Source organism: Scatophagus argus, chromosome 5, assembly GCF_020382885.2.
Source record: "Scatophagus argus isolate fScaArg1 chromosome 5, fScaArg1.pri, whole genome shotgun sequence".
NCBI classification, from domain to species: domain Eukaryota; kingdom Metazoa; phylum Chordata; class Actinopteri; family Scatophagidae; genus Scatophagus; species Scatophagus argus.
The window spans coordinates 5,729,188-5,753,702 of NC_058497.1; the positions used below are offsets into that span (position 1 = coordinate 5,729,188).

The window sequence follows — 24,515 nt, forward strand, 5'->3', positions numbered from 1 at the left end:
ACATGACTCACTCTTGTTTAGGGAATTCCACCCACCTGTAGGCTTTCCTAGTCTACTGTCACCGCCAGCAGATGAAATGTGTGTGTGTGTGTGTGTGTGTGTGTGTGTGAGAGAGAGAGAGAGAGAGAGAGGGAGCGAATCGTTTCATTTCTCTCAAAATCAAATCCACACACAGCTGTGTTGTGTCTCTCCACCCACACTTGGGTCCTTAACAATGCAAGAAGCATACAAATCTTCCTTCAGAGGCTGTCGAAGGTCTTCTCAGGAGATGTTGGAAAACGTCAAGCAAAGCCCGCATCAGAACCTCACAGAGTATTAGTCTCTTGGTTTGATAAGATACAAGTCAGTTTGGAGAGGGTGGATGTGAGAGACTCGGTTTTCACATGTTCTGGTGTGTGGACAGTGAGCATCATGAGGCAGACAGGCATACTGCGGGGTGTGATGTTAATTACACTGCCAACTCAGTGGGGGATGTGTTGTTGCCACTTGAAAATGGCACTTAGGATACTCAAGAGAATCCGAGTCCAGATTTCTGAGTTGAGCTGTTCTAAAGAGGCTCTTGGCTTGAGAAGAAAAACTATGGTGTTGTTGTGGCTACCATGCCAGAATGTGAAAATAAAATAAAGTTTGTGCTCTTCAGTCTCAGCCAAACTGTGATGAGCGAGCTTGGCACAAAGCAGAGTCCATTCATCACGGCAGACTGCTGAACAAGGGTCTCAGCCTGGACTAAGCAGAGAATGTGAACACTCAGATTTCTCAGATATTGTACCTGGTTTAATTTATCCTCCATGAGACATTTTCTCTCTTTCAGCTCTTTCTCTGAAAATGGCAGCATCACAGTAGTGCAATAACAAATGTGACGTAGGTAGCTGAACTCAGAAAACATGTCTGACTTCTCCTCTTTCCACACACTAATGGTGTTATGCTCATCGGCGTGTATTTTTAAGGTTGTGATGTACTATTTACTTCGATGCATATTTTAACTATTGTTAACTCAGAGATAGGTATATAGCGTACAATTTCGCTCTATGTAATTTATAGCCCAGGTAAATGAAGCGTATTTTCGTGTGATGTTGTATGTGGCTCTACGTTCCTTTTTTGTTTGCTTCCCACAATCTGGATTTATGTAATTTCAACACTCGATACGTTGTTTTTGCTCGGCGTAGTCGTAACTACCGCACTGCCCCAGTCTCACGCCGCACGATTCACACAACATGGGATTCCACGTGCAGTGGGTGACTTGTTTATATAAAACGACGGACAGCGCTCTGGACCAATCATCTCCCGTTATCGTAGTTCCGTCATGTTCACCATGGAAACCCGTAGTTTCCAGCCAATTGGAAAACGCTAAGGGCGGAGTCTGAATTGAGGTCGCGCGCCGAGCTCGCCGATTCGCCGGTGGGCCGGAGCCGTAGAAAGCCGGGGAGGATCCGTTGGCCACTGTGTCAACCCGTCTGAATCCTGTCTCCATTGAGGAATACTGAAGCTTTTAACTGGATGTTTTATTTACTAATCCGTATCGCTTTTATTTAACACCAAGGACAATCGGAAAGACGATTTTACTGCGGCAACACAGGTTAGTTCTCCTTCATTTTCACAGTTTAGTCTTAGCAAGAACGAATAACCGGGCTCAAAAAAATAAGTTGCATAACTAAATCCGATGTGCGCATGCGCGGAAATTCTGATTGCTCTACTTATTCTACTTTTATAATCTAAATATGACGGTATAAGGTTTTTTGCCCACTCGTAGGGAAAGAAGAGTGTAGGCTTTTGCGAAATGGCTCCTCAATGGCCAAGTTACTGCTGTTTTTTAGCGGCTTTTGAACGATATCCTTACTTTTACATAACTGTGTCAGTGTACCGTGCAGTGGATTGCAGGTCAACGTGTGTGTGGATTTTGAATAGCAGGTCAATGGGAGTTAGATGGGGGAAGGGACGTTTGTTCTTATTCTAAAAATCTATTTATTGCATCCTGTTTAATTTAACCTTTATTTTACGTTAGCTATGATTATGTTTGAAATGTAGACAAATTAGAATGTAATCCTTGTCGTACAATACGAGCTGTTAGCTCAGTTAGTTTTCAGTTTCTGCTGGTACGACTCAGTGAAAGCATTGGCATCATTGCATTGCCTTATTTTCACATGTATTACCTGAGAAACGCTTCTTTTTTATTTCGGCATGTTTGGTAGATTTAAGTCAAATGTAACTGGGCGGACGTTATATTAAAATAGATGATTAGAATTCCAAATTGATAGGTTTATTTCTATCTTAGTACTCATTCAAGGTCCTCTTAGAGGCCTACTGTCCACACACACAGACAGACACACTCACACACACGCACTGAACTGTGTTTCCCTGCCACAGCATACCTGTAAATATTAGATCGACTTGATAATCGCATTAAAAAAGCTGTTACGTTCAATATGATATGGGTATGGATCCTAAACCTTTGTTAGATAACCACAGGTAGACCTTGATCTGATTTTGACTCCTTGTGGCAAAAGTGTGATGATATGACCTCTAGTACACTAGAGTGATTAACGCTTCATCGCATTGTTTCAGCTACAGAGAAAATACTTTGTGTCACACCGCTCTTACAAAAGTTCAGGTGTCGTTTTGATCGGTGTTGTTATGATTATTACAGTTTACTGATATTTCATGACTCTTGGCGCCATTCATGGAGTTTAAGATAAATGTCATTACTCAGAAAGTCATGTTGGTGTAGTGGCAGACACTTTGATGGAACTCACTGTGATTTTGCCATGTTAATGGAATACTGGAGTGGACCTGAGCATGAAGACACTAATTACAAACTTAATGAAACTATACTTCTGTGGTTATCATTTCATCTGATCAGATGTTTTGCCCTGTGATTAACAGGATTAAGTAAATGATTAGAAACAGTTTATATCCTGTCTTGACTGTTTTGCGTGCTATCTTTCAACTTGCTCATGTAATTTCTGTCTCAGATTTCATCTATGAGAGCACTTCAGAAGTACTGTGGTTAAGGTACAAGTGTATGCATGTGGTTTTATGAAACAAGGCTACCACTGCTTTGTGCTGCACTATAGCCAAATCCATGTGACTGGAGCGGCGTTGTATAATGCCTGAGATCTGTGCTAGTGTGCTGAGTGTATCGCGCTCTAGCCGAAACAGGGCTGAGCTGGAAGCAGAGGGAGTTCAGTTTCATTATGTCATACTTGTGCTCTGTGTGGAGAGCGACATGTTTGTGCACTCTGTGTGGAGAGTGACGTGTTTGTGTGCATGTATCTCAGAAAGTGTTGAAGATTTGGGAGGAAAGTTGTAATTCAACACTCATTTCTTGCTTTATTGTCTGTTGTGTATTTTTCATGGAGAGATGGGTCCCTGTGTTAGCTTAGTTTCTAAAACTGTTTTGTAGTGTTTATTCTTGGTTGTTTAAGACCCTAATGCCCTGATGCATACAGTCACAATAGTGTTTGTGTTTACTACTATAGTACTGCATTGTAAGCCTTAACATGCTATTTGATCACTTTTCTTTTTGCAAAGGAAATAAGTTTTAGTGACATGGTGATTTCCCTCTGATTGGCTGACATCATTCTAACCACTTGTCACTCCCTGCTCTCTTTTGATTGGTCACTTGAAGCAGCCAATAGAGAGTTAGCTATTGCGTCAGTAAAGCTTGGGAGTGGGTCATTTCCTAAGGTGGCAGTGGATTTGTGCCTGTTTGGAAACTCAACTAGTTTTTTGTTTAAAACCTGGAAAGCTTTCCCTTTCCTAAAACTTATGTAAAACTGCTTATGTAAAGATTGAAAATAGACAAGCTGCTGATTTTGTACTCTTACATAAATAGCTGCATCTTGGATATTAGAAAAACAGCGAATTATTTTGGATTTGGCTTCAGTGTCTCTTGCCAGTTTTTCTCACAGTGGCTTTAACAGACCTAAATAGCTCCAACTGCTGCTGCCCTGCTGTGGGGTGTAGTAGCAGTGGGAGGAGGAGGCGGCTGACCAAAACTGCTGGTTTTGTATTTTTATCACACTTGTTTCAGAATACAGATATGATTTTTGCACCACTGAATGGTCATGAATAGTTGTATTTTGTTGTGCTTTGCCACCATCAAGTGAAATCCAACCTGTATTTACAGTGGATATAAAAAGTCTACACACCTCTGTTAAAATGGCAGGTTTTTGAGAAAAAATAATCAGACCAAGATAAATCACATATGAATTGTAACTGCTGATGTGATCTATAATCTGTGCAACTCTATTAAAAGCAAACTGAAATTGTTAAGTGGGGAAAAATAAGAAACTAGAATAATGTGGTTGCCTGAGTGTATACACCCCCTTGTGACGAGTCACACTATGGCTATAGGGGGTGGGCGAGTGATTCACATCTGGACATATGAGACTCTAACAAGTCACATGACGGCTGTGTGCAACAATAACCCATTCAACCATCTAGCTTTTATACCTGGGATGCCCGACCTGTTAATCAGAACCAAAGAAGCCTTTTTTGATGAGAGATGTCTTCACTTTTAAACTGTAGTCCAGTTGGCCCCAAGTTATGACCTGGATGACTTAGAATCTACACAGACAGACACACCCATTGAATCAACTAATCACATTCAAACAGCTGTTGAATAGTAGTTAGTACACCTCTGCCATCAATTAACGTCATTCTGATTAATCCCATATAAAGTTCAGCTGTTTTCTTGGGTTTTTTCTGACATCTACTCAGTTGACTTGTACAGCATAAGTCATGGTCTGCGAAGAGCTTATAAAACATCAGAGGGATCTCATTGTTGACAGGTATCAGTCTGGAGAAGGCTACAAAAATTTTCCAAGGGAAAACAAGTGGATAAACACAAGTGGATAAAATATGGCACACGGTTACATAGCTGAATGTCCCTTCGAAGTTGAAATTGATCGAAATTGAAAAAAACAAGGTAGGAAAGTGGTCCAAGAGGCTGCCGAGAGGCCTACAGCAACATTAAAGGAGCTGCAGGAATTTCTGGCAAGTACTGGTTGTGTATTACATGTATAAAATTAAGAGAAATTTCACCTTTCAGCAAGACGGCAACCCAAAGCATACACCCAGATCAACTAAAGAATGGCTTTAGCCGAAGGAGTTTTGGAATGGCCCAGCCACAGCCCAGACCTGAATCCAATAGCTTGTGCACAGAAGATGCCCTCGCATTCTTACGGATTTTGGCCCACTTTTGCAAGAGTGAGCAAAGATTCTTAGGGCAAGATGTGCCGTGCTGATAGAATCCTACCCTAAAAGACTGAAGGTGCTCCAACAAAGTATTAGTTCTGAAGTTATTGATCTCAGTCTGATTTTTTTTTACATCACGAAACCTGCCATTTTAACGGGGTTGTGTAGACTTTTTTTATCCACTGTACAAAGTGGATGCTCATGTTACTGTCATACAGTTGTATGGTACTAATGTTACGGTACAAGTGTTACTTGAGAGACTATGAACATTTTTATGTTGTTGGTCGATTCAGGGGCACTGTGCTGTGTTACATAAGGCTATGTTTATATGATTTAAACTTAAGTGAACATGGACAATGTGTCTGCACATCTGTTTATCAGCTGTACGTGTGGGATTCGCATTCTAGGCATTACTACTAATGCCATAATTTGCCATTTTCTCCAGACACTGGTTGTCAGCTTTTCCTCCTATCTGTTTATGAGTTCATTTGTGGAGGGTCAGGGTGTTGGCTCAAGACAAAAGGAGATATCTTGAATAATACAAAACAATTTGTCTTTCCAACATCCAAAGCAGTCCTGGCTTGTGCAAAGTAAAGGTGTTGTATGTGTCAGGTATACAGAGCTTTGCTTTCATCTGTGCACACCTTTCATGTGAAAAAGCGCTTTTGAAAAATTGAACTGGATCACACTGGTCTAGGGCTTAAGTCCACCCAGAAAGGGCAAGGGGCGGCCTATTTACTGTGCAGACCATATGAAAAATAGATTGTGTGTGTGTGTGTGTGTGTGTGTGTGTGTGTGTGTGTGTGTGTGTGTGTGTGTGTGTAAACATCGACAAGATCACTTTATCTGGCAGCTGTGCCCTTTTCTTTCTGTTTTTTCTATCACTGACTTTTCAGAATGCTGAGATCCAAAGCTACGGTGTTTGACCAGATCAGAATGTGCTGCTGTACTTTAACGGGCGGTCGCTTCTGATCGTCATTGATTGCTTCACATTTAGAACCAACTCTCTTTACTATTGATCTGCTATCTATAGAAATAAAGTATATTGTAAAGGGTTTGTCTGAGTAATTTTCCCTTGTGTTTTATTTTCCTCCTTTAGATTGTATCTTCACACCTGAGGCATCATCTCCATTTAGTTCCCAGTGCCATGCACTTTATGCCATTGCCATGTGGAAGGTAACTTAAACTCCCATCTTTAGCCCTTTTGCCTGTCCCATGTGTGAGGACAGTGATCCAAAGCACTACCTGTATTCAACCCTGGACGGGCGTGAACGGAACCGGGGTAGGGTCGGCTTCCAGGTGGAGGAAGAGGAGCGCTCTCCCCGCGGCTCCATTAGTCAGCTTCACCGCATGGCCAGCAGTTACAACGAGGGTTGTAGCGGGCGGGATGGGGTCGAACTGGAGGCCGAGTTAGGATTGGCATCTGAGGGAAGTGACAGCAGCCATGATCACCCAGCCTCGCCGGGCTCCCCACACGATGACAGGAAGCGGCCACGCCCGCCCTTACATGAGGATGTAGAGATGGGTGGCAGCGGCTCAAGCGGGAGTGGGACAGAATCCCCTGGTAACGAGTCGCATGGCAATGAGTCCCATGGCAATGAATCTGTGGGCAGCTCAAATGGCAATGGCAAGGATTCCGCTCTCATGGAGTCTTCAGGGAGCAACAAGAGGTGAGGGCACATCAAATGCTCTGAATCATAGTAAATGAAGTTTTTTCCCACTGCTGTGGGGGAGCAGATCATCTAGGTCATGGAAGTAAGGTTCATTAAATGTAATAGAAGGCCATTTTCTCCTGTATGAGTCATTGTTGGTCTGAGTCATTGTTGGAGTCTATCTGCAACTGTCTCTGTTTGAGGACAGAAATGAGTATTTTATTCCTCATTGACTGCAAAGAGACAAAGACTGTTGGCACAGTTTCATTTAGAAACTTATAATTTAATAATAAACACCATGCTACCTCCTCTATGATAGTAATTACATGATTTTGATGAGAATTTGGGGTTTTAGTTGTTGTCCTAATTTGCAGGGGCCTGGTATTTGTTGATTAATCACCTTTAATTCAGAGAAGCCAGGCTTCATATTACACACACCCTGACATCTGTCTGACTATCATTTTCATCCGTTGTCTGCAGAAAACAGCACACCTTCTAGAGGTCAGCTGTTACATAACCAAGCTCTCCATCTCCATTTACATCCATCAAGTGGAGGAAATCCTTTTCATTGTACAGCTCAGTTCACGCCGTCACTGACATCAGGCTTCAAATAAACAAACACAACCAAAACAAAAAATTACTAACAATAATTGTAATAATAATGAGAATGAGTTTTAAGAAGAGGTTGAAAAGAGGATGCTGCGATCCCCTGACAAGCATTTGCACAGCTAACAGTCCTTTTGGAAAAATTACGGCCCTTAAAACCCTGGCTGAGGCATTTTTGAAGTCTATGGTTATTACACCTGCTAATTCTAGAATGAATTGCATTGAGGTAGTTAAGTCAGGAAGAGATAAAAGCATGGTTACATTTGTTTAAATGTCTCAAGGAAAGGAATGACCTGATCTTGGTCAGAAAGGAATGAAAATTCGTAAACAACGAACGAACATCGAATCTTTTGCTATAGACTGTGTCAGGTGTTTCTCATTTCTTTCAACTCCATACAGGTATTGTCAGTTTCGCTGTATGGGTGACTGTGCAATGACAATATAGACTAACCTTATCTTATCTAAAATGTTGAAACAGTTGGGTATCTTTAGCGTAGTAATCGAAATCACTCTGCAGTGAGCAGCATGTACGTGGCAAATGCAGTGACCACATGTCTTCTTTAATGCTTATACCACTTCCTGATACTATACAAGACGATTGGCCATTGTTCTGTTTAATACAAATGTTCAAGTGCAAAAGTGTGAAAAGAAATTGTTAAAAATTGACAGCAGCTGAAGACTCAGCCTACATTGACTGTCTATGATGTTATTTGAGAGTTTAAAAAATCTGATGGATATTCATTACATAGCTGATAACACAAATAAACACTTTGATAAGGTTGTGTATTAAGTGTTTGTTCAGTTTGAAGTGACAAGTTGATCGTCCTTGTACAGATGCTTATCAGTCAGCTAATTTTAAGAGACAAAAAAAAAATCCTGAAGCTGATATGTCACTTTATAGTTTGTCACTTTGAGGACAGGAAAGCACAGGCATTGAAAACCATCCTTATTATTCATATCTGCCCAGTGATTCACATGATCTGTGCAACTCCAGGGCACCACAGAGCAGTTAAATCATTAGGACCTGAGATTACGTCAGATGACCCCTCAATTCACTTAATAATCGTGTTTCCTCAGTTCTTCCTTTCTTGCATCTCTCTCTGGCATCTCTCGTGGCTAAAGTCTGATCTGTCTGACACATACACTCTGGGCTTGACTGGCAGAGACTTTTGTTTGGAATTTTGAGGAAAAAGCTGAACCTTTATATCATAATATGTCTTTATAATCTTCTACTGTTAGCCAGCGATAACAAAGGCTGATTTTGTTTTGATGATTTTCATAATGTCCCCCTTTGCTGCCTCATTGCGTCATGCACTTCTTCTACTTTAGTTTCTTAAGGCTATGCTGAACTTTAAACAAAAGGTAACTTTTAAACAAGAATTTGAAAACAATATTGTATCAATCGTTTGTCGTCAATCGTACATATAGAGATTTTGACATTTCAGCAGCTGATTTACGTGGTCCCTGACTTGAACTGTGCCACAGTTTGCTCCCTGTCGCTGTCCACACTTATGTATGTGTATTCATACAGGGGACACAGATGGTGTGTTTGAGACTTTGTGGCTACACAGTACAACACCAAGTCCTTGACTCACTTAATATGTTTCGTCTTACTTTTTGTTTTGGTGCTCTGACTGTGTTTTGTGGTCTTTCTGTACACCTTCAATGGCATGACATGTTGTTTATGGTTACAGCTCAAACTCTCACAGCCCCTCGCCGCCAAGCAGCTCCAACGCCTTCAGTCTGGTGAGCTCTGAGCAGGACAACCCTTCGACCAGCGGCTGTAGGTTAGTATACGTATTACATCTCACCTCTCCTAATGCTGTTTGGCTCCATGTGAAACGTTTACCATTTGATACACTTAAAAAGTCTTGACAGTGCAACAGACGAACGTTCTCAATGTTAGACCCACATGAGATGCGTCCCACTGCCAGTCAGTCCCCTCATACCCCATCCCAGCACGCACTGGTAGCTACCCCCTCCTGTTCTGCTCCGCATGCTGGAAAGCTGTGCTTCCCAGATTGAGGCAGCACTGGTGAGACCTTGTCATTTTTTGATGCACGTGTATCTGTCTCATGTACGCCCTGCAGCAGTGAACAGTCAGCCAAAGCTAAGACACAGAAGGAGCTCTTCAAGACCCTGAAGGAGCTGAAGATGCACTTGCCATCAGAAAAGAGGAGCAAGGGCAAGTCCAGCACTATCAACACGCTCAAATATGCGCTGCGATGTGTCAAACAGGTGAAAGGTAAGACTCGCTTCCAGTGGTTCTTTTTTCGTTCACATTAATTCATGTATTTACATCGTTGTTTTTGCGTATCAGCGATGTTGTCGACTGTTAAGGTGGCAAATAAACTCATTAACAAATTTTTCTTAAATGATTCAAAACTTGTAGAATTTGGACTAATCTGGGACCTAGACTTGATGCTCTGATTTTGGTGTGAATATTGCATGAAAAGCAGTTACAGAAGAATCTTTTATGGATATTACCTGATACTTAGAAATCTATCTTCTTCACTGACCATACATGTGTGTGAAAGATATGTGCAATGATCCACCTTCTCTTTGATTTACAGCTAATGAGGAATACTACCAGATGCTGATGATTAATGACAGTCAGCCACCAGGTTTCGATGTATCCTCCTACACCATTGAGGAAATCAACAGCATCACCTCTGAATACACGCTCAAAAACACTGTAAGTACCTCTGATCTTCACCTCACAATAAAGGAAGGAATATCCAGAAGTTACATTTTGAGCATTCTGAAACGGAAAGACAACAAATGAACTAACTGCACTGTTAACATCTTATTTTATTTCACCCGCAGGATATATTCGCTGTAGCCGTCTCACTCATCACGGGGAAGATTGTTTACATTTCGGACCAGGCGGCGTCCATCTTGAACTGCAAGAGGGAGGTGTTCAACAATGCCAAGTTTGTGGAGTTCCTGACACCTCAGGATGTCAGCGTGTTCTACAGCTTCACCACACCCTACCGCCTCCCTTCATGGAGCATGTGCACCGGAGCAGGTACCGACTGCCTCTTAACTCAAACCTTAATGTGAAAATATCTCTTAGGTTCAACTGAATGAACACACATTTCAGGTTTTCAGATTTTGTTCCACTAAAATGAACCAGATATTACTTTAAACAAGTGGATGGATGGTAGATGTCAATCAGCCACAAAGGGCACGTGGGAAAGCTACACAAAACATGCTCCTGTTCAGCATCTGCAGCATTTCCTACACATGACCCACCCCCACATGCACATGCTTATACACACTTCGCACATTTTTCATTAACATGCTCAGTCATACATTTATGGATCCCATTCACAGCTTGCCACATATTTGCTGAAGTCACAATCACCTGCTGGTGCAGCCAGAAGCCCTTAAAGGTTCTGACTTCTAAGATCGGTGATTTGTGTCTATGGCTGTTTGGTGTTTTATTGGATTGTAATTTGTTTAAACATGACTTAACGCTTAATTGGTCTCACCGGCGTGCCTGAAATGCACCTGAATTTAAAAAAATGTTTAAATATATATATATATATTTTAAGCTAAAACCAACTTAGTGCAGACATTTGCCTTTGAACAAATATTCCATATTCCATATACATAGCATATTTTCTGTAGATTATTTTTATATAACTGCTACATCTTGCACGTGCATGTCACTGTGTGCACATGTGTGACACTGCACCCCGTGCTCCTCCCACGTTCCTCGCACGCTGAGAGAAATCCTCAGCCCTAAAATATCATTCAAAATGAGGGGAGGTGTTGATATTTTTGTCAAGAAATTTACTGTGATGAGTTTTGCATCTGTTCCCCCGGGTGGAAAAGGCCCCATCTAGATCCCATGTCATTGGCAGACATTACAGTTCACCTGTCTTCCCTGCCCACAGTCCTGAAATAAAGTGTTTGGTAACGTCTTGCCATAGTGGGATGCCACGCCATAGACACCTCAGTGTTTTTGTTCGATGAAGCCAGTATCACATAATAATGGACTTAAAATAGATGATATTGAATGGAGAAAAGAAACAAAGCAAATCTGCAAATTCAGTTCAGTTCAGGACTGAAGAAGCCTTTTGGATGAAACGTCTTCAGCAACTTGAAATTTGGTTGCTTTTGCTTCTATGACTTCAACTTTCAAAGATGTACAGCTGCATTAAATTATGTAATCCTTGACCCACCTTTTGAGAGGGTTGCGGTCTTTCACAATTTCTACTGTGCTACTCAAATGTCACTCTGCTCTCTGTTCTAGATTGTGTTTGCTCACTTAAAGAGTTTGTGGTCATTGTGGTTGTTCTGTAGTGATCATTGAAGTCATAGGCGGGAAGCTTTTTTCCATACAATTGCTTCAAAAACTTCAGTAGCATCATTCTTTTCACCTATTCCCTTTTTGGAAGAGAGACACACTTTTCAGGTCGTGTCAGCAGTGTTTTGAATATAGATGTGTAACAGAGGGGTCATTTGGTGATACATTCATCACGCCTTCTCCCTGTCTCTTTGTTCAGAGTCATCTCCCACGGAGTGCATGCAGGAGAAGTCCTTCTTTTGCCGCATCAGGTGAGTGACAGTGGCCGGCAGCTTCTCTGATCCATAGTTTTCTGCTCAAGCAAGCTCTGAGTCAGCACAGGGTTGGCTCACAAGGTAGAGAGTGACTGAGAGGAAGTCAGCAACATTGAGCTTTTGGAGTATTTCTCCATCTAGTGGCCAGAAGTGGTGTTACAGCTACAGTGTAAGATTTCTGTGGTTATTTAAAACATAATGTGACAATTTTATGTCACATATGTATGTATATGTTAACAATAATTAGTTACAATTAGTATTTTAATGGTGTTTGTGTGGTTTGTTGCAGTGGTGGTAAGGAACGCGAAGGGGATCTGCAGTACTATCCTTTCCGTATGACTCCTTATCTGATGAAAGTCCAGGATTCTGAGCTGGCTGAGGAACAGTTCTGCTGCCTCCTGCTGGCTGAGAGGGTGCACTCTGGATATGAAGGTGAGGCCCGTCACCACACTCACATTCTCTCACCAGCAACATAGGACCTACCCTCGTGTAAGGAGGGTCCACTAACATACTAGAACGTATAGCGAAGGTCCATGGCAGTAACATGTTTCAGGCAAAGTTGGACAGCAGCAGCAAAAGATTCGTATGGTTGTGTAGCGCCCGACACACACCTGTTTCCAACATTCCACAGGTAGACAGTTTCAGTGGTAACAGGTGATAGTGACAGGGTATGAAAGGATCATCCTCGAAAGGCTCACTCGTTCACATGCAAGGATGGGGAGAGGTTCACTTCTTTGTGAAACAAGTAATTGTACAGAGTCCCAGCTTTTGGAATCAGGGTCGTACATGGATACTGCGAACAATATATAAAGCCACAGGCTAAAAGCATGTACATATTTTAATGATCTCTATCCACTTATTTGTCTTACCCTCTATTTGATTTTTTCTTCTCTCCACAGCACCCAGAATCCCTCCTGACAAGCGTATCTTCACCACCACACACACACCTAACTGTGTGTTCCAGGATGTGGACGAGAGGTGAGTGGACTGAGCCCCACTTTACAGTCCAACACACTTACAGAACATCATAAGGTGAAATAGATGTTCGTATTTGTTTAGGTGGCAATGAAGTCTGAAAGAAAGTGGAGTCTCACTCAGTCTATTGAGTCAATGAGTTGACTTCTTTCTCTTTAACACATTGTTGTTTCTCCATCAGGGCTGTTCCTCTGTTGGGTCACCTGCCTCAGGACCTGATCGGGACTCCTGTACTACTCAATCTGCACCCAAGTGATCGACCCTTGATGCTGGCTGTGCATCGCAAGAGTGAGAACACCTCTGATTCACTAACTGTCACAGTGTCACTGCTGGAGTTATTTTTGTATCCATACTGGAATCCGGACTGTAGTATAGCCACTCATTATTGTCCAGTTTAAGATGCTTTAAAGAGGTTTGGTGTGCATAACGTTTATTCACATCTAACTAATGAAAAATAACTCAGTTTGCCTTGTTCATTTAACTGGTAATGTTGCTCAACTGTCTCGCTCACACACTCTACCCTCTATTGCCAACAGTCCTGCAGTATGCGGGTCAGCCGTTCGATCACTCCTCAATCCGTTTCTGTGCAAGAAACGGTGAGTACATCACCGTCGACACAAGCTGGTCCAGTTTCGTCAACCCCTGGAGTCGCAAGGTGTCCTTTGTCATTGGGAGGCACAAAGTCCGCATGTGAGTATACGCAGTGTATTGTTTTAGTTTAGGCTCAGGTATCTATCATTGTTACTGATATGTTGGCCTGTATTCCACTTCGAACATGTGTAATGACTGTGGTGTATGTGTTTTTCAGGGGTCCTGTCAATGAAGATGTTTTTGCAGCACCAGCTTTCCATGGAGGGAAAATCATGGACTCAGACATCCAGGAAATTAGTGAACAGATCCACAGGCTGCTACTCCAAGTATGTGTACACACATCTCGACTTACATGCACATTTGTACACCTGCATTTATCAGTTTCTGTAACAGTCTTTTCTCACTTTAGCCAATCCACAACATGGGCTCCAGCGGTTATGGCAGCCATGGCAGCAATGGTTCCCATGAGCAGCTGATGAGCATCAGCTCATCCAGCGAGAGCAATGGGAATGCAGGGAAGATAGCAGAGGAGACAGGCAAGGCCAAGCCTACCAGGACATTCCAGGAGATTTGTAAAGGAGTCCACATGTTGAAGAACCAGGACTCGCAGGTCTGCTTGCACTCCCCATCCCCTTCGCCCTCACCGTCGCCTTCCAAGCCTGAGCAGAGGAAGACCATTGACCGTGAGTTCATTTTAATGCCACCAGTCAGACACCATCCTGTGGTCACTTTAACTCAATAGTTCATTGCAGGCAGCACATTTATTGTAAAAGTGGGTGATGAAACTCAAAATTTGTACAACAGGTGGTGAGCAAAAGGGTTAGACACAAAGGTACACATTGTCAGTGCAAATAATCACGCTTAGTTTTTAAAACATAGATGACCATGTGAGCCAGAACCCTGAAGTGGCAGATCACGTTGGTAGAAAATATTCTTCATGCTCATCTCCCTTCTCCAGCAGCAATTCCAGCTCAGAAGAGTCCAGTGGTGCGTCTGAAGGACTCTGCGGCCCCCATGCAGGTCAGAGACAGTACTGCAGCCAGCATCGAGGACTTTCCCTGCAAAGACCAGACTGTCCCCTCCTACCAGCAGATCAGCTGCCTTGACAGTGTCATCAGGTAAGAGTTGTGAGTTTGTGTTCACGAATGATAGTGGTTGAAAGTGTGCACTGTGATTAAATCCATTTCTGTTTCTCAGGTACCTGGAAAGTTGTAACATTCCCATCACAGTGAAGAGGAAATACCAGTTCTCCTCCAACACCACCTCCTCCAACTCAGATGATGACAGGAAGGGCACAGAGGATGGCATGCAAGTGCCTCAAGATACAAACCCAGGCATGTACACATCATGTATCTATGAACACATACGACTGCATCTGGGATAGTAGATCCACTCTCCTCATACATTTTCATTGTTACCTGCACTCACTGGACTTCAGCTGCTTCACTGACAGGAATTAGAGTGTAATCACCTATGGCTTGGAGCAGCTAACAACAGATTTCTCTTTCCCCATCCAGACCCCTTGATGTTAGATCCCCAGCCAGGCCTGTCAAACATGAAAGAACCAAAGAAGCCTCCATCTGGAGCAGCTGCCGTGGTGGGAGGCCCCCTGGCACCCCTCACCCTGCCCAGCAAGGCCGACAGTGTGGTGTCCATCACCTCACAGTGCAGCTACAGCAGCACCATTGTCCACGTGGGAGACAAGAAGCCTCAGCCAGAGTCCGGTGAGCGTCTGTGTCCATTTTTTAATAGAAGTGATCATTAACACAAAGGCACAGAAACATACCTGTTAGAGCATTTCGTGTGTATTCATCCAACTGCTAGATATTAAGTTCAGTTTGACTGAGGCTTATGGCTCCACTTCGTTCTACAGAGATTATTGAGGACGTGGCTGAGAGTCCAGCACCCCCTGCTCTGCCTGTCAGTGTGGTGTCTCCACCCAGTCAGGAGAAGGAGGCCTACAAGCGTCTGGGATTGACCAAACAGGTGCTGGCTGCACACACCCAGAAAGAAGAGCAGGCCTTCCTCACCCGCTGCCGTGAGCTTCTCAATGCCAGGACCTTCCAGAAGGACTGTTCCACACATCTATCCAAGCAGAGAGGACCAGTCAATGCTGAAGGTACAAGTTTAATAGTAACCACATGAGACCACATGAGGTTCTTAGCTCTTTGCTGGTGAAGTTATCAGTACACAAACAGCTATAAAATTTTCTGCTATATCTCAATTTGACTTCCCCATGTATCATCTCAGAATCATCTGGACCACGAGGTGCAGCCAAACAGGGCACCACCAGGCCCGAGACTACTGCCAAGAAAGGCATACGCAACAGGAAGTCCAAGAAGCCACGGATGAAGCATCCTGACTCGTCAGACAGCGCTGTATCAAACCGCAAACCCCGGCCCCCTCTCCAGGGTCTCAACCAAACTTCATGGTCTCCATCAGAAGCATCTCAGTCAGCTTTTAACGTCTCCTATCCAACCATGGTGCCTGCTTACCCACTCTACCCCCCAGCACCTGCTGCCCCGGCTCAGGCCCCCCTCCCTGACCCCTCTCTTTCCACAGGCTTTGGAGATGGACAAAGCACCCAAGCCCCACCGACTGCCACTCCGTTTCCTGCGCCCATTGTTACACCTATAGTGGCTCTGGTGCTACCCAATTACCTTTTCTCCCAAATAGGACAGTTAGGTCAAATAGGGCAGCTGGGCACAGCTCCTAGACCACCATTTTTCCCAGAGCAGACCCATGCGCAGCCTGTATACACTACTCAGCAGCCCTTTCAGCCCCCACAGCCAGCCTACACCATGCAAACACACCCGCCCTACACCAGTCAACAGCCATTTCCAGTACAGACTGCCTTTGCAACCCAGCAGCCATTCCAAACGGCCCAGACCCCCTACACTACCCAGCAGCCCTTCCAGGCTGCTCAGACCCCCTACACTACCCAACAGCCTTTCCAGGCCCCTCAGGCTACCTACACTACTCAGCAGCCCTTTGCTGCCCAGTCGTCTTTCCCGGTGCAGACTCCGTTTGTGGCACAAGCCCCGTATCCAGCTCAGCCCTTCCCTTACAGTCTAGCTGCCGAGCCCCCCAAAACCCTGGTCCGAGAGGGAGCAGCATCACGCTCCTCGACCCCAGCCTCTGGAGCAAGGGACCCTGCCACGTCTCCGCCGCTGTTTGAGTCACGGTGCAGTTCGCCCCTGCAGCTCAATTTGCTGAGCATGGAGGAGGGACAACGCTCAGTGGAACGCCAGGATAGCACAGCCACTCCTGCTGGAGGCCAGGGCAATAGTACAGCAGCAGCATCAGGGGCAACTGGAGCAGCAGGAGAGAAGAACAGAGGCACAGCCAAAACCGAAACTCACCAACAGGTGAGAGACAATGAGCCAAGTGTATCTTTGATGTAACATCAGAAAGGCTTCAGTAACTCTATTAACACAGACAGAAGCCTCTCACAGTGTCTCGCTAAAGTGAGGCTTGAGCTCGCTTGATTATCAGTTTGCTGCTTTGTGTTGCAGGTGGAGTGTCCAGGAGAAGGGGCTCACAGCGACGGTAACTCCTCATCCTGTGACTTGCTGGACATCCTTTTGCAGGAGCAGGAAGACTCCCACTCTGGCACTGGGTCAGCCACCTCTGGCTCCATGGGCTCAGGATCAGGCTCAGGATCAGGCTCTGGCTCAGGTTCAGGATCAGGCTCAGGCTGTGGTACATCAGCTAGTGGAGCCTCTGGTAGCAGAACAGGTCAGTGGAGGAACACCCAGCCTTGACGAAAGCATTTCCACCCACTGAGTAAATTTAGCTTTTCTTTAAATTTCATATTACCAGCATTTAACTGATTGGTATAAAAATGTAATTTTCTCTAAAAAGTATATGTTCAAATCTGTTTTTCTCTCTAAAATGGTGTATAGGGAGCAGCAACACCAGCAAATACTTTGGCAGTGTTGACTCCCTGGAACATGACCCCAAGGCCAAGGCCAAAGTCAAAACAAGAGGTGAGGGAGGCTCTGAAGGCGGGCAGTCCCACACCAAGGTCTCAACCCAAGGGGAGGGAGAGCATTTCATCAAATATGTTCTCCAGGAGCCTCTCTGGCTGCTGATGGCCAATGCTGATGACAAAATCATGATGACATATCAAATGCCATCCAGGTAGGACTGACTCAGATTATGTTTTATGGTAGGGGTAAACAGAAGTTCTTGCCTGTTGTGCAAGAAAAAAATGAGGAACACCAAGCATAAAATTCCTTTGTGATTTCCTTGTTAATCGCTTTTCATTCTGCTTTGTCGGTCTGTAAACTGTAATGTGTGTGCTTCCTCACCCTCAGGGACATTCAGAAGGTTCTGCGAGAGGACAAGGAGAAGCTAAGACAGATGCAGAAGAGCCAGCCTCACTTCTCCTCAGACCAGCGGCGAGAGCTCGTGGAGGAACACCCCTGGATGAGGAGAGGTGGTCTACCAGCTGCTATCAATGTGAAGGTCAGCACCACTAACACATTTTCTATCTCACTGTATCACTTTGCAACAACATACTTACATGTTTTCACAGTTCTGAAACCCAGGATACATTTGGCATTAAAATGTTGAAAACTGAAATTTTAAAAGTTTCTTTTTATGCCTTCAAATCCATAATTTAATTTAGCATTCTATATTCAAGGCACGACGATTTGTTGTGATTATTCGTTCCACACTAAGTCGCACAAATGGACCATCTGTTACACACAAATAAAAATAACTGAAGTACGTAATTCATTTTGTTGACATCAGTCAGTCAATACCACTCTCTTAGCTTAGCATAAAATTTTTTTAAAAAAAAGCTTTCTAGTTACATATAGTTTGTGTAATCTGTGCAAAAATTGAAGTGTAAAACTGACCGTTTGCTTGAATGTTTCTTGGCCGGGAGTCTTGACTTCCTGTTGTCTTTAAGTCATCGTGAGGTTGCCAGGTGAACAGTTGAAACTCTATGAAATCAATGCTCCCAGCCAGGAAACACACACAACCTGCTCGGTTTTTGGATTACACAACAAACAGTCTCGGATATTTCATGTTTAGAAGTGACTCAGAGCTCAGCTAGTTGTTTTCCACACACTCATAGTCTTTCTGCTAAGCTAAGCTAACTGGCTGCTCACATTGAGCTATAGTGTTTCAGTGTTGCAGAAGAACAATTTGACTGTCAACAAATGTAATACAGAAAATTGTCTAATTTAATTATATCTAATATTGGCCTTGTGTGTGTTTTCAGGAATGTGTGTACTGTGAGGATGTAGCAGCAGCCCCCATTGAGGAGGACCTGCCAGATATGGATATGGGCGAGCTGGGTGAGGAGCTAACGCAAGAGAGCCAGAACACTCAGAGCCAATCAGAGGAGTCTCAGCCTCAACCAGGCACTGGCTCCTGAACGTCCACATGCATCACCAGCAGGGGGACACACTCGACCAGCCATGGACCCTCATGACGCACACGAACACACAATGTGGATGTGGGACACACACATACACACACACACACACACAGTCTGAACTCAGAACTCTGTGTTGGTATTGTGGTGAATAAGAGAATGTGTGCCACTTGAGTTTTAACGTGTGTGTGTGTGTGTGCGTGCGTGCACACACAGAGGACTGCTCCTGCTGTGCAGTTTTTATTGTGCACACATGCACACACACATTCTTACTGAAATGATTTGGACCCAGCATGTGTGGTTGGTGACCTTTGGCCTCCCAGATTTATTTTCATTTGTTTCCCTTCTGCTTTTCCGTCAGCTTTACAGCAACATTGAGCAGCTGTTATTCTAAAAAGGACAAATGTAATAGTGAATGGACATCTTATAAATATATTTAATTTTTTAAAAATATGTATATTGACAAAAAAAATGTAATTAAACAATTTATAGATTTTATTAACAAAACGTTCAGCATTGCTGGTAGAATACTCTACCCCCAGACCTCATGTTTGTTTTACAACTCCATTCAAGTCTTTGAAACCCCAGAATCCCAGAACCGAGTCCCAGTGAAAGGGTAGGGATTCCCACTTTTGTACCATGGATGAATTTTTATCTGACCTAATCAGGTCTGAGTATTTGCAATATTCAGGCACACAGCAGGGTAGAACCTGACTCAACAGCCAGCAGAAAGCTGATTTTAACTTTATACAACAGTGACAATCTGATACTTAATGCAAAATATTCATTTAAACAAGTATCTTATTTATTTTCCACCAGAGTAGTTTTTATTTTTTTTGGGGGGGGGGGGGGGTCCAGAGGATATTTTGTGTCACTTTACTCTGAGCACTAAAAACTGAAAACTGACTAACCTCAAAGAGTTGTAGTCTTCTGCTCTGAACAAAGGGGCATATCGCATAGTAAGAAGCTGCTTAATGTAAATAAAAAAAATCTTCTGTTGAACACTCAACATCAGAAAATTAACGCATGATAAGCAGATGTTGAAGGGATGGCAAATAAAAAGATCTTTGGGATTAGAATTTATTTTTTTGTTATTGATACATTTTGTTTTCCCAGTTTTATCCATGCAGATTGCAAAATATTGCAAAACTGTATCAATATTCTTTTTCTGTCACTTTTGTTTTGCTCAACCACTTTTTAGAACAAACCAGTGGCATCAATAGTCTCCATTACACCTTTTTCGAAGATGTTGTCTTTGCTCATTTTCTCCCATATCTGTTTTTCTGGATTTAAAAGTACAAGCACACACTTCTTGAAGTGCTTTACCAAACCAATACATGTTTTTACAATACTGGAATATTTCAGGAGCCACCAGGAAGTGTGCAGTTGTGTGTGTGCAGCAGATCTCTTGAGTAGTTTAGAAAGCTTTTGGTCAAAGAGTTGTGTGAACCTGTTCTTAAAAGAAGTCCATGTGGAGCTTCAGCTCTCTATGAAATATAGATTGTAATGTTATACAGCACTTGTAGCATAAAAAAAGCAGACCATGCTGCCTCAATGACCTTGTGTTGAAATATTGGATACACAATGGTGACATGCATGGATCAGCAATCATGCAAGCCCCTCGTCATCTTACATGAAGTATTAAGGAAACTGTGATCCACACTGGCTCCACTTAGTCGAGGTAAACATGGTGGTAAACATTATTCTGGTGCTAAAGCAGAGAAACTGTTGGACTTGTCAATGTACCAGATTGGACCAAGAGCATCTCACTGGCTTATGTTGTCATGATTTTCTTTTATGTTTCTTCTCATTTCTTGTTCACTTGTCAGATTTTTTTTAATGCTCTATTTTTCTATTTTTGTCTCTTGAGTGTTGTATTTTATTTGTTGGAAAAAAAAGAGTAAGAGCTTTGAGTGTCGTTGGGGACAGACCCTACCTCTAAAAAAAAGAAAATCCCAGGTCACGTTACTGTATAAGGAGAGCACAGCATGTGTACACATGTGGGCAAAGCGCAATGACCATAGTGGGCAGACATGTCGGTGAGTGATGCGTTTGTACAGAGAGCCTCTGTCTCAGGCTGGCAGAGCTTTGTGGACCCTCTCTGTCTCTGTGAATGATTAAATGCAAAGATGACAGGCGTCTGTCACTACCTTTAGCAACTACCGTCTTTCTGTCTTTTGTCTCTTCTTTGCACAGAATAGCTTGAGGGGGGCCCTCCAGTGCTCACCTGTGTATATACCATTAAGAACGCAGCAGTGTTGTTCATATATTTGGTAACTGAAATATGTAAATAAGCTGGTCTGAATGCTGAGAGTAAGCATGTAGGGAGTCCGTTTTTAGATGAAATAAACACTGATGGACGCACTCACTGATGGACTGATGGACGCATTGGAAGCACTCTGAGCTGTAATTGCGTACACAGAGTACTGGCAGGTGGTACCGTGTACGGTCATGTAAATTTATTTCATTGCCACTGTATAAGTCTGTGGTATATTAAACTAGCACAGTTCATCTGCATTTTTGTAGGTAAGAAGACGTGTTTGAGACTTGTAAACAATGTTGTAATAAAACTACAGAACTATACCCTGTGTGACACTGATGACTCATTTTCTTGCTTGTTTCTCAACATATTAAGCTTGCACACAGTCAGCTCGAAGAAGGAAGAAACAGTGATGGGAAAATAAATGATATGCTATATCTCCATTATTTGATGGAAAAAGACCAACTGATGACCCTGTAGACATGCCTGCACTCTTACACACAACTTCAGATAGGAAATGAACCCAGTCTTTTGTAAGATATACTATATAGACAAAGGTATCCAGACATACTTCTGTATTATTCAGTTCAGGTATTGTATGGGGCTGTTTTTCACGGTTTGGGCTGGGCCTCTTACCTCTAGTAAGGGAAATCTTAATGTTTCAGCATACCAAGGCATTTTGGACAATGTTATGCTTCCAAACAATTTGAGGAAGACCCTTTTCTATTCTAGCATGACTGCAGTACACAAAGCAAAGCTCCATAAAGACATGGCTGGATGAGTTTGGTAATCCTGACCTCAGCCCCATCCAACACCTTTGGGAGGAACTGGAACAGAGATTGTGAGCCAGGCCTTTTGGTCCAACATCAGTGTCTGACCTCACAAATGCTCTACTGCATGAATGGGCAAAACTTCCCACAGAAACATCTCAAAATCTTGTGGAAAGCCTTCCCAGAAGAGTGGAAGCTGTTATAGCTGCAAAGCTGTCTGTGTATTTGGAATGTGATGTCATTAAGTCCCACCTTTACCAGCTTCAACATTCAACTTCAATAACTATAATCCAATAATATTCTGAAATATGAAATTATGGGTATGTGGAATTTACCAATAAATAATGTGCATTTACTTCAACAAAATTAATCAATCTATCCTTTTCTATAGCATTTTAAAGTGGATTGTGTTTTGCATGCAGCACATAAAAGCTGCTGCTGCCCAATAGGAAGTGATGGTTCTCTCACAGTCAAAGGCAGACAGCAGGGTTCCCCAGGGGATCTGTTTCAGCACCATATGCTCACCTCCGCCGTTGAATCGCTCTCAAGCCAACTGTTGCACCGCACTGACCTTTGACCTCAGAATTCATATGCAAGGTCACAAAACCCACAGCGAATTCATTTGGTCCTCCCTCCTGTTTGATTTTTTTCTTGCATTTTCCCCATATAAACTAAATCTGGTAATGTGGACAGACTGTCATCTGTTAGATTGTGATGACGTGTGGGGGGTTGACAGTGGGAAATATTCCCACAGTCACAATCTCTGGTTTGTACATGTATCCTGCTAAAAACACACAGTTTCATATAATATCATGAAGATGGTTGCCTGTTTCACACAATACTATCAGTGTCCAGCAGTGTAGCAAGGCTACTTTATCGATATAGCACGTTTCATACACAGAGGGAACTTACATAGGCAACAAAATCATTAAAAACCTTTAAAGCAATAAGCATGACATGGCAGAAGTAAAAACGTGAAAGAAAAAGAAAAAGAATGTAAAGATGAGATTGTGATATTGTTATGATTGGTCTATTTTGGCACTAGTTTTTTCAGGATTACAGGTTTATTCAAGGTTTCAGAGAGGTGTGAGTTTGACCAAACAGAATAGAACATTTGTGTAATTTATTTTTGCTGAGGGTCCTTAAAATCAACATCCACACCCATTCACCAACCTGCTTCCATCATATACCCAAACACACATACTTTAAAGTTTAAAACTACACAGTGGGAAAATTAAAAAGGTTGGTGTGTTTGGTTACCAAGCATGTTCATGGACAGTACTTTAATTTACCCTGCTTGAAACATGGTGTTGCTGACACCTACAAAAAAAGAATGACAGAAGAAGTAATTGTTCCAGTAAAAGAAAGCTGTCCTGTGGATGTTTATGTAAGAACTGCTGACGAACTTTGGTGACACCTGATGAGGAAAACCAGTAAGAACTTCTCACTTCTTTGGGGAAACATCCAAGGTTAGTACAGGAACAGTTGAAATATACAGACCTCCTGTTCCCACTATTTGTGCTAAACTAAGCTAATGAGCTAATGAGCTGTTGGCTATAGCCTGATATGTAATTTGAATATGCCTATCAGTGTTCTCATCTAGCTCTCAACATGAAAGCCAATAAACATATTTCCCAAAATATCCAAGCATTTCTTGCATAAAAATCAGCTTATGAAACTGGCTTAGTACAAAGTAGTTCAAGTTAGCTCCACCTCCATCAACTACAACATTAAAATGCTGTAAGCAATCAAACAATGGTTGCTTTATTAAGGTTTTCTATATTAGTCAGTCAAGAGAGCATCATTTGGATTGCATGTGTTTGAAAAACGCATCTGGTGTTATTAACTTTGTAAGGAGACATTTTACCTTGGATCATATTTCAACCACTTAGTTTTATTCTCTATTTTGTATAGAGGACTTGCAGTTGCAGTGTTCTACACTGAGCCACACATATTATTATGTCACTGAAAGAGACTTTCCCTCTGGTCTTTAGGCCTAGACTGCTCTTAATTCTCCACCTCCTCCAGGCTCTGTCCCTGCTAGTCCCACGTATTCAGGTGTCTGGATGATCCGGTGTCAGTCAAAAATCAGTCGGTTGGTCCCTTTGAAGAATCTGAGCCTGCTTGTATCCTCTTTATGTGAGACCATTTGACGCTCTTCTGTCAAATGGTCGCGGCTTTGATCACCGTGTCTCCTCCGCTCCCATTTCAATGTGTTTCCTCCGACGTTCACACCCAGCTACGCCCCCAACCCTCCCCACCTCCGTCTCCACCCGACCTTGTTCATTAGTCCTTCAAGACTCCAGTATCTGACAACACGCAAAGCATGAATAACATGAACCACCAACAAGAGAAACGTGCTTTTTGTCCACTTTGAGCTCAGGAAGTGAAGGCGGCGTGTTGCTCCACGTCGCTGGAGGTTGATGGCTGGTCCAGACAGTCCAACAGGATCTCACAGTCCTTTGTCAATAAGCTCATGGCACGTGAGGTGAGAGTGAAGACACTTG

At 43.0% G+C, this 24,515-nt stretch overlaps 1 protein-coding gene across 2 annotated transcripts; it reads left to right on the plus strand.

Moving 5' to 3' along the window:
• The first annotated feature begins 1,389 nt into the window (after nt 1-1,389).
• LOC124058882 (period circadian protein homolog 2-like) lies at nt 1,390-21,561 on the plus strand. 2 transcript variants are annotated; one of them, XM_046388481.1, is made up of 22 exons: nt 1,390-1,576; nt 6,296-6,866; nt 9,149-9,241; nt 9,545-9,699; nt 10,028-10,149; nt 10,281-10,482; nt 11,969-12,020; nt 12,313-12,455; nt 12,923-13,001; nt 13,180-13,286; nt 13,535-13,688; nt 13,807-13,915; nt 13,999-14,272; nt 14,548-14,707; nt 14,787-14,923; nt 15,107-15,313; nt 15,463-15,708; nt 15,840-16,957; nt 17,105-17,327; nt 17,495-17,732; nt 17,909-18,059; nt 18,823-21,561. In XM_046388481.1, exons 2-22 carry the CDS (start codon nt 6,412-6,414, stop codon nt 18,976-18,978), a joined length of 4,581 nt encoding a protein of 1,526 aa, XP_046244437.1. In that variant the 5' UTR covers nt 1,390-1,576; nt 6,296-6,411; the 3' UTR covers nt 18,979-21,561. The 2 variants fall into 2 exon arrangements, with proteins under 2 accessions (XP_046244437.1, XP_046244438.1); XM_046388482.1 differs by having other exon boundaries at nt 14,551-14,707.
• Nucleotides 21,562-24,515: the final 2,954 nt, after the last annotated feature.